The sequence below is a fragment of the Pyxicephalus adspersus genome, chromosome 7 (assembly GCF_032062135.1).
Source record: "Pyxicephalus adspersus chromosome 7, UCB_Pads_2.0, whole genome shotgun sequence".
NCBI lineage: Eukaryota > Metazoa > Chordata > Amphibia > Anura > Pyxicephalidae > Pyxicephalus > Pyxicephalus adspersus.
This window is the reverse complement of record NC_092864.1, coordinates 60,331,343-60,342,102: the sequence shown is the minus strand read 5'-3', so window position 1 is coordinate 60,342,102 and position 10,760 is coordinate 60,331,343. Positions and strand designations below refer to the sequence as shown.

Genomic DNA, 10,760 nt, shown 5'->3' with positions numbered 1-10,760 from the left:
GTGCATCCCCCAGCGGAGTTAGGTAAAGGACCCTGCTGGGGGGCACACTGGCCAGATCCACGGACCATGTTTCCCGTACGGATCGCAGGCTCAGACCTGGGATGGGAGAGTGGCCGGGTCTGGCATCATGACGTCACTCTGGGGAAAGTGTCTTCCTCTTTGAATGACACATGGCTCCCTGTACATGCGCTGTCTGGAGTCCATGAAATGAGTGGTCAGTGAAGTCCAAAAGGTTGGTGACCACTGACCTAGTGCAATATGTAGCAACATATCTAACATGTATGTTTGAAAAAAAAAACTGAAATCAATGTGCGTTGATGATATTTATTGCTGCTATGACATAGTGCCTACTTAAGGCTGGAGGCATCAGTGGAAATCCAGAACTCTCCTGAAGGAGCCAACTCGGGAACTGTTTGCACCCCAATCAGAAAACCTTCTGTATTCTCCGGGTCTCAGATAATATTGTCGTCCTCTGTAGTTGGTTTCTTCATAGAAGATCCATTGTCCTTCAGGGATGCTGCAGGATTGAATGTCATTAAAATGGAATTGCTCGTGGACATGTGGGCAGTCTTCTGTGAATTCCATCATATGGCCTCCAAAATCTTCCTTCTCGTAAACCCTGATTTTGAATGCACCTCGATGCTGGAAAACAGAAAAACTTTCATTATTGTTCTTTGTATGTTTATAAGTGTATCTATTATATTAGCAAAACTACTATTGGATAGAGTACACATTTCAATTACAAAGTTTCCAAAGGAACATAATCACATAATAAATTATTAATATATATTGTTTTACTATTATAAATACATCTGTAAATGCAAAAGATGTATATGGATTGTTTTCTTAGATGACTTCACCTTCATTTCAACAATCCACTGACCAAGTATGTGGTTTGAGTCTATACTACTTGCTTTAATCTGCTATAGCAGAAAGGGCTCCTACTTGTGGGGTCAGACGGCAAGACCTGATGGAGTCATTAAAACCCAGCCACTGTTGGAAGTCAGGGTATTCCCCCTTCTTCAGGAAGTATTGGTGCCCCTTGTAGTTGGGATGCTCATAGATCATCCAGTTTCCATTCTCCACACGGATGGAGTTGCATCGGCTGAAGAAGGAATGCAAATCAGCCGAGTCACAGTTGCACTCATATGAGCGACCCTGAAAGTTTTTATCTTCGTAAAAGATGATCTGTAATTACAAGATGTGAAATGTATTGGAAGTTAAACAATTAGAACAATATGATATTGCATGTTTTGTAGAAACTGCTAAACACAAAAATACCCCGTGAAAGTTGTAAGCAGTAAACACATATAAAGAATGGGGCATACTGGAAAATGAAACAGATTCTCTTTAAAATACTATTTGTGCACCCATAAGATCTGATTTATTAAAGTGTTCCTGGAGCAATCTTTATTACATAGTGATATGGCAAAATACTTTATCATGCAAACTAAAAACATATCCATCACCTGTATGTGTACTTTTTTTAAAATGAATATGAGAATGAAGATGACAGGAGTCTCTATTTTACACATTTTATTTCATGACATCTATTCTTCACATCATATTTAAGTGCTATCAAACAGAAGTAACAAACATATAGACAGTGGGCATGCTTGCTAGGAATATGGTATTGACAAGCTTGGCAGCTTTTTTGACAAGCTTCAGATCTTTGTTTCTGTAATTTACACTTACAATGGAATCTAGGCAGAATTTATCTTCTACACTCTTGCAGAAATTTAATAAGTCATCCATAGTATGTTGTATAAAAAGTAGTGTAAAAGGATAGAAAATTGCAAAAGGATAGAAAAATACAATTGCAAAGGATAGACAAAATAGACAAAATTAAATTCTTAGAATGTAGCCTTTCAATTTAGATGTTGATATTATTATTATTAGTAGTAGTATTATTTAATTTAGGTGTCCACCACATGTACAGCAGCCCAGATCAATCATACCACTAAGACTGCACTTTGACCAATAATCTTGAGCTCCCAATAAGAGACCAGTGAACCAAAGGCATTTCTGGCCACTCTCAATAAAAAAGTCTGTTCATGCTATTGTTTTTGCTATTGTTTGCTACATCAACAGACAATGCAAACCGATTGTTAAATAGGTTGAAAAAAGACATAAGTCAATCAATAAGTTCAACCACCAGGATAATAAACATACTAGAAACCTGAATATTCCAGATAGAATCATATATGCATAGTTGCATATATATTTCTACAAAAGAAAAAAGACTGTAGGCAAGTCTCAAGCAGGCAAAGATACATCCTTATAAAAAAGAAGTACGTCACTGCCACCTATTCACCTATATGTTTTAGGTAGATTATTTTTATTTATGAGGTTTATATAGCCTTTTCTTTGAGGTAGCCCATCCATCCCCAATCCCACATGGATGATTACTAAGGAAGTAGAGAGTACAGATTGTTAATTAAGCAAATGATTGGGTGTTCAAAGTATACATTGCTTTATTATATTTACTAGGCCAGCATTCCCTATAATGTAAATTGATAAAGAAAACTTAGTCTCCCTTAGTAAATGAACTTTCATATGCAGTATTTTATATGAAACATTAAAAGTTTAGGCTGTGAATAGGAGAGACTATACAGACATGTCTTTCTTTCAGTTATCCCTATTCAGTTCCCTTTTTACCTTTTTAAGAACCATCATTAGGAAATTGTTAGAAATTTGTAGCCAGCATACAATGGATGATATAAATTTACCTTTTAGCACTTTTTAAGATATGTTTACTTTTTTTACTGCAAAGTGTTTATATTTTATTAATTTTTAATGTGACTTCAGTAATATTGGTTTAGAACATCAGGCCTAATTTTCCAAGTGTAATACATTTTTAATTTTTCTAGAAAATGTTGGTTAGAATTATATTGGAAGCTGTACTCAGATGTAGGTAGATGTTGGTAAATACATCTACTTGGAGATATAGGTTCAAATACAAGAAGATTTAGGTATAATAGGATGTAGCTACGTGTATTTAAAACACTGTACACTACATAGGCTAATGCATTCCTTGAAATAGCAGTATTTTTTCTATTTATTTTTTCATTTTACAAAAATATTAAAAAATTACATTTATTTTATTTTATAGTTATTTATTCATTTAGTTGTTTTGTTTTTAAATTAATTCTTTACCTTTACTAACTAGTACATATTAACATTATAATATACTACCTCTGTTAAAATCTAACAAATTCAGTTTTATGCTTATTTATTAAATATATTTAATATTCACAAATTTTCTTGGGATATCATTTAAAAATCACATATTATAGGCTGCATATTGCATAGAAAAAGGTGGCAAAAAATATTACTTTGTATGTTGTAAATGTAAAAAAAAGTAAAAAAGGAATTTTAAAAAAAGTAAAAAAAATAGACTGAAATATTTTTACAGAAAACAATGCAAACTCTATTTTATGTATATTGCTGTGTGACATGTTTATCAACACTGATGTTTTTTTCCTACCTTTCCCATTTTGGATGGTCTTCACACACTGCCCACAGTACATCTCAGGCAATTTCTGCTTCTATATAAAGTATCACCACATAAAAAGATTTGCATATATGAATAAATTATAGCTTGGATTAACAGATATAGTATGTACATCTTGTCTGATTGTTGTGTTGCTCCCCATGCATCTATTGCTGATTCTGCTTATGACAGCTTCTCTGGTTCACAATTGTTTGACTGGTCACTAAAATCCTCTTTTGAACCTTTGTATAGAGATTCTCTAAAATAAATGCAAGCACATTCACTGTAAACCAGATTGTAGTCGTTTATCCCGTTACAAAGAAAATAATTCATTTCAATGCTTCTCTTGAGCTTTTCTGTTGCTCTAAGCAGAAAATGCATGCACAGAAAATACAGGCGCCTGCAGGTCATGTCAGGACAAAGTCTAATAAAAAGGCAGCATTTATTAACCTAACCATTTACAATATGTTGCAATATATTTTCCTATTACACACTTTTGTGAAATTAATCCTGATATGGTAACTCACAAATAGTATAATACTAATGAAATGCAAATCAAATTCTTAATAGGATTGCATCTAAACTAAATAAAGCTTTTACTGATTTACATAACAAAGCCAGTGCACATCTTTTTATGTGGATGTCCAAGTCATAAACAGGGCTGATCAAGTTGTATGAGAATTCGTGTTTTGTCTGTGCAGGTTAGGAGGCAATACGAATATGCTTTATAGAATTCAGATGTTGACAGCATTGCAAAGTAAACAAAAGTGGAATAGTTTTCACAGCCTGCACAATTAGTTTATTCACCAAAATCTGCAAGTGAGGTCTACCCATGGCTCACATAAACCCAAAGATGTCTCCATGAGCTTCTGATCCTCTTTTATATGGACTGAAGACTTGAAAGTGTGTTGATTACAAACAGAAAAGAAGCTGCCAAAAATCCTAGTAATAAATTAATTGACTAACACCCTTCTGATAAATGGATCAACATAGATATATTTATAAAAATGTTCCTTTTTATGTTTATGGTTGGTGGTAATTTGTTTTACAATTGTATAAAGAAACACATATAAGGTTCCGTTTACTTTTATGTAGTGGTTTTTTAGTATGTGCCTCGGTTCCAATAATGCAGGCAACAATATAAATAATTATTAAGCTAAAGGTCATTCATGGTAGTAGTGATGACCCAGATAAAAAAGAAAGACATATTGATCCTCTAAGCTGCGGCTGGACATTAGGCTAACAACTCGATTCTGTGAAAAGGAAGTATGTAAAAAAACATATAATTGACTATAGTACAGTATATTAATTTGAGCTGAAAAAGTTAGATTAGCATGCTGAGATTTTTCATTTTTTTATTAATTCATTATTGTATCTCAGGAGACAGCCATGGTTGCCACACGGGTTGGACTTCATGTGTGCTTTTGGTATTTTCTACTGATGAAAGCTAATAGGATGAATATTTAATTAAAAAAAAATAAATAAGAATGCTTTTTGTTAGCTTACAGGATGTGACAAGGAAGCTCTGGTGTTTTCTGTACTTGCCTAAAATGTTCTTAAAAAAAGAAAATAAATGTAGCCACCAAATCTAGGGGCAGGCAAACTGTGATAGAATGTTTATTTTAGAATTTACACTTTATTTGTTATTTACACTTTATTTGTTATTTACACTTTATTATGTTTATTTAGAATACACTTACGTGTTATGATTGTGTAGTGAGAAGTTTGTCTGTGGATCTGTAATGCAGATTGCTCTCCCATATTTAAAGATGGCTACTGTGCCCTTAACATTCATTGATGAGATCATTTAGAAGTGTGACCTGGGTGGGGCAATGATTGCTGGGTAGCCCCCAATGATGAAAGTATACATAGACATGGAATATTATTTTTTATTATTATTAAACAGGGTTTATATAGCGCCAATATAATATGCAGCGCCATGTACATTAAATAGGGGCTGCAAATGACAGATGAACACAGACAGTCACACATGAGGAGGAGAGGGCCCTGCCCCGAAGAGTTTACAATCTAAGAGGTGGGGGAAAACCCACACAATAGGATGGATGAGGTCTATATGGAGGAACTGAAATATGATCCAAGGACTATACAATGTGTTTATGCTCCTGTTTAAAGAATGTAATATATTTGATGACTCACTGGGATTTATCTGTTTCTGCTGGCACTTATCTGCACTGGCACTTATCAGAGATTACACCTCTCAAATTACACATATCAAATAAAGAGAGCCTGGTTCCTTATTACCACGCAGGTGGTGTAGCGCCCCACACATTACTAGTCTGCGTACAGTGTATAAAGAGAGCTAAAATCACTAAAAGAGTAGAATATACTTTCTGTCTGTTCCTACCATATTTTCAGATGATCCTTCAGTGGTTGGTATATATGTTTTACCCCATAGGCCTATTTTGGCTAGCATAGGCAATCACAAAATCATTTGGCAAATATCTATTCAGTTACAGATGATAACCATGGGATCACAGTTGTTCAATGTCGCCTTCTTTGATAATCTCATGCCTGTAGGGAACCCTCTCTGTCTATGGCAGCAGAAAACCAAATGTTCCAAATGCTGTCTTTTATTTGTAGGATATTTTTATTATTTGTTTTTTTATGTTTGATGTACTGTTGGGGAGATTTATCTTAACTTTCTATCATAAAGTTTATCCTGGAAGCTAGGGGAAATCTCCCCAAGGTAAGAGGAATTACCACTGTTGACAGTTGTACCCAGAGAAGGGATCCCTGTTGGAAGATTTCCCCTTACTATTTTTACTGGGGACAACCCTACACTTTTAGATGTTCTTCATCCTCTATTTCAGTGACCATAGTCCCTGTTACAAATAGACAGATACATTTTTTTTTATGGGAGTATGGGCAGCAATTAAAGCCTTATGGACAATAGCATCAATTTGAGAAAAGAAATGATTATATTGTGAACTATTTTACTGTAGTGTGCCAAATTAAATGTCTGCTACCAAGAGAATTAGGCAATGTTTTTATTGTAACATGTTTGCAGCATGGACAATGCTAGAAATTTTATAAAACACTGAAACATCAGGGAAAAAGTAACTGTGGTATAAGTGTGTATTGTGGAGTATATGGAGTGTGGCTCTCTGTTTTCTGCTATTATATTTTAATACAGCTGACCTAAATTTCAAATATGAATAAATATTTCCCAAAACTGAAACCTCAAACTGGAGTAAGCAGAACATTTTATTAAATGTATTGGAATACAATGCTGAATAGAAGAAATGTGAATTGTGCAACAGTTAATTATGTTACACTAGACAATATAAATCTTGTGGCAACAACACTTTATATTACCCACTATATATTACAGGAGAAATAAATGATATAGTTCATGTACCACATTTGCTTGGATATAAGCTGCTTCAAATATAAACCGAGGTACTTGTTTTTACCTGAGCATGCAAGTTAATGCTTTGACTTGAATATAAACCTAAGACATAAAATGTGACGTGCCAAGAAGACCGAGGAAGTAGAAGGAAGAGAAGAATGAAGATGGCCCTTTATCAGAGCCAGGACAAAAAGGAATCCCAGGATGACTTGGGACCGGATCGCGGACCAGCGCTATTAAGGGATCTGCAGGATTAAAGGTAAATGTAATTTTTTTGTTTTTGGTTTAGTTACACTTAAAATGATCTTTTGTGTATTATAAATGGCCACCAGTAGATGGCAATGTGTCCTTATGTAACTTGAGTAACAAACTTATGTCTCTTATCTCCAATGGGGATAGTTTTGTACACAATTTACATGAGGAACCTGTGCCATCTACCAGTGTGACCCACACATGTAAGATGATGGCTTTTTAGTAAATGGAAAGTAAATATTATGGGTTTGAGATTGCCAGATGTTGAAAGAAGGCAGTATTGTGGGAGAACCCAGCACCATGTGTTCTCTGTAAACTGAAAATATTCCTGAACTAGCAAAACACAAATGCTATGTTGAAAGTGTGTGGTACACATAGTATTAAAGAACTTATATCAACTATGAGAGAAGCATCTCATTATGACTTTTAAGAAATCCAATCCAGGTTTGCTGGATCACCCAGCTTCATTGATGAAAGTGTATTTTGATTTTTTCTTATTTATACTTCTGTGTTTTATCAGTGCTTTAAAAAATACACAGAATCTCTCTTAAAACTTTCAGTCCCCTGTGTAGTTGGGGTGCTACCTCTTGAGCTGTACCTATTTTAGTTTGTTGAAGAGGACACTTTTGGGTTTTTTTGGAGGTTTATCCTGTGGTTACACTACCATGGGAAAAGATCTTGGAAGATATGAAAAAATGGGTCCAATGCTCTAGCTGTCATTTTGTATCACATCTTAGAAAATGAGAGTTGTGTCTACAGAAATTATATCACTATGATTGTTTACATTAGTTAGTTAGCAATTTAGATCACTTTTGTAGTCATGTCCTAATATCTTTTTCACTGATAGAGAAACAGCCAACTTCTCATGAAGTCAACTTTAGTGTGCCTCCTTTAATTGTAAAAACCTTGAATTGTTTTTTAATATATTTTTACTTAACAAATGGACAATACAAAAAATAGAATATTTCACATTTAAATTCTTTATTCAAGGAACAATATTTTGTTTCAATAGAATTCCTGAACGCGTCTGAAGGAGCCAACTCTGGAGTTAACTGCACCCCAATCAGAGAATCTTCTATACTCTCCAGGTCTCAGGTAATATTGGCGACCTCTGTAGTTGGGTTCTTCATAGAAAATCCAGTGGCCTTCCAGGACATTGCAGGAATAAATATCATGGTATCTGAACTCCTCATGTACATGGGGACAATCTTCAGTAAATTCTAACATTGCTCCATTAAAGTCTTCCTTCTCGTAGATCCTGATTCTGAATGTGCCACGGTGCTAAATAAAATAAGGATACATTTTATCATTTACATGACACTGATATTTAATAAAACATAAGAAAATAAATCAAAATTAGGCAGCAAATGCAAATAACTTGACAATGTTGCTTAGATCTGTCCTGTAATTTCCAAAATGTGAAATAAGCCAAATAATAAAATAGGACAAATAAAAGCAATATGTTCTTTGGATAAAACACTGTAGTCAGAACTGGGCAGCCACCATTGGTGTATAGTTCAGTACAAAACATACCTGTGGGATTATGCGGCAAGATCTAATGGAGTCATTGTGGCTAGTCCAGTGAGAAAAGTCAGGATACTCTCCTCTCTTCAGGAAATACTGGTTTCCTCTGTAGTTGGGGTGCTCGTAGATCATCCAGTTTCCATTCTCCACACGAATGGAGTTGCAGCGGCTAAAGTAGGAGTTCAGTTCAGAACAGTCAGAGCTGCACTCATAGGAGCGACCCTGGAAGTTCCTGTCTTCGTAGAAGATGATCTGAAATAAGGTAAAATGATTCAAACTAAAAATGTATATTAGAAAATATCACCCTGAACATGATATAAAAGATAAAAACATTCAGACGTTTCTGATGTAGGCTTGGGTTCCTTAGTATAAAAACTGCTTATTTTGCCTATGTTGTTACTATTATACCCTCAGACTGTAAGTCATGCCTTGAAAACCAATGCCAATCATCTAAATAATAAATGCACATAATTACTAATCACATCTACATTTCTTGTAGGGCCCATAGTATTCATAGGAAGTTAACAAATAACAAACTGGATGAACCAGTGAAAAGTACCCCAACATGTAACACTGGTACTAGCAAGTTCAGAAAAAACACCTTTAAATGTTAGACAAAACCTTTACAACAATTTTAGGGGTAGATATTAGGAGAAAACATGTAAATAGCACTTAATTGATTGGTGTTTATTACAAAATATGCTGACTGCTTTCTCCATGTTTTGCACCCATTGTTCAGCAGTGCCTAGTGTTCCCACACACTACATTGGTTTAAATAAAATAATGTAGTCTAGGTTAACCATTAATCTACACTACCAACCAGGGTACAAAACGTTGAGCTTGTCAACAGCATGGAAAGTGGAGCTTCTTGGTCTACTTAATTTGCAGTGGATTCCGCAGAAGTAGGTGCTTATTACTGCAGAAATTTTACCAAAATATTCTTTAATTTACTGAAAGACTTGCTAAGTGTTTTGATAAAATATCAATTTGTCTGACTGTGAAATGAGAGCTACTAGTACAGGACATAGTAAAGTGTAATGAGTTAAACTATCTGTTGTAAAAAAAAACTTATTGCAAGTGAAATGCTATTTGCATAGATGATACATAATATAGGGCTAGATTATACATATTCTGTATTCTGAATTTTGAGCCTGTTTGTGTCGTTACAATATTTATTTATGCACGATGGGCATACATAAGATAAAGAAGTAATAGTGTGCAGTGTGGGCTAAAATAAAATATACAAATCTGACAAAATATTACTGCATGAGAGATATGTACAGTCAAATCATGAAAATAGCTTTTCATTACATTACCCTCTTAAGTTAAATTTAAGTTAAATTTGGCATTAAAAAACTAAAGCAAAATTTCATTAAAAAGATATACATGGTAAAAAGCTGAAGTTAAAAAAGGTATTGATTCTAATCTTTATAACTTACCTTTCCCATGGTGGTTTACAGAAGATACCTGACTGAAGTGTCACAAACAGGATCTGGAACTCCCTTTATATAGTGATTTTGAAATTTGTGTAGGACCTACAGAATTTGCATAAGAATAGATGCAGTATGGTATAATAAAGAAACTGTATAGTCTGCTGTTTAAATGCTGGACTTAGACATGTGCTGACAACGTTTAATTCCTGCTCTGAATGCATTGAGCCAGGCACCAAAGCCAAGTTCACATTTGAAGTAGCATAAAGTAGTGAATGCTATTCTAATTCCGTATGATTTAGGTTTTGCACATTTCAGCTATTTCATATACAGGGCGGCTGTGACATAAAGATTAGCAGAAAGTATTCTCAGTTATATATGTATTTATTTGTCTTCATCTTAAGCATAATATTGCACCAATCTTACAGTAAAAAATTAAAGCAAAGACATTTTTAAATATTATATATACTAAACAGGTAATATATAACTCTAACATACTACGCAAAAAGTGGAGAATAGTTACAGCCACCTTTTAATTGATCTCTGTTCACCCAAAACATAATGTAATAGGGCATGTCACCTAACATGTATATTGGATCACCTCCAGCCGAGGGTACATCCTTGACACATTGAATGGGAATAATTGTAAGTGTTTTATTTACTCTTTAATTTTGTTCTCATTTGCTTAAAA

At 34.3% G+C, this 10,760-nt stretch overlaps 2 protein-coding genes across 2 annotated transcripts; both read right to left on the bottom strand.

Annotated features, from left to right (window-relative positions):
- Positions 1 to 310: 310 nt before the first annotated feature.
- LOC140335751 (gamma-crystallin-3-like) lies at positions 311 to 3,633 on the bottom strand. The gene is made up of 3 exons (XM_072418664.1): positions 3,488 to 3,633; positions 946 to 1,188; positions 311 to 642 (listed from the first exon to the last, which is right to left on the bottom strand). Exons 1-3 carry the CDS (start codon positions 3,494 to 3,496, stop codon positions 367 to 369), a joined length of 528 nt encoding a protein of 175 aa, XP_072274765.1. The 5' UTR covers positions 3,497 to 3,633; the 3' UTR covers positions 311 to 366.
- A 4,441-nt stretch (positions 3,634 to 8,074) lies between these two features.
- LOC140335750 (gamma-crystallin-1-like) lies at positions 8,075 to 10,224 on the bottom strand. The gene is made up of 3 exons (XM_072418663.1): positions 10,079 to 10,224; positions 8,649 to 8,891; positions 8,075 to 8,396 (listed from the first exon to the last, which is right to left on the bottom strand). The coding sequence occupies exons 1-3, from the start codon at positions 10,085 to 10,087 to the stop codon at positions 8,121 to 8,123; spliced, it is 528 nt and encodes a 175-aa protein (XP_072274764.1). The 5' UTR covers positions 10,088 to 10,224; the 3' UTR covers positions 8,075 to 8,120.
- Between the last annotated feature and the right edge of the window lie 536 nt (positions 10,225 to 10,760).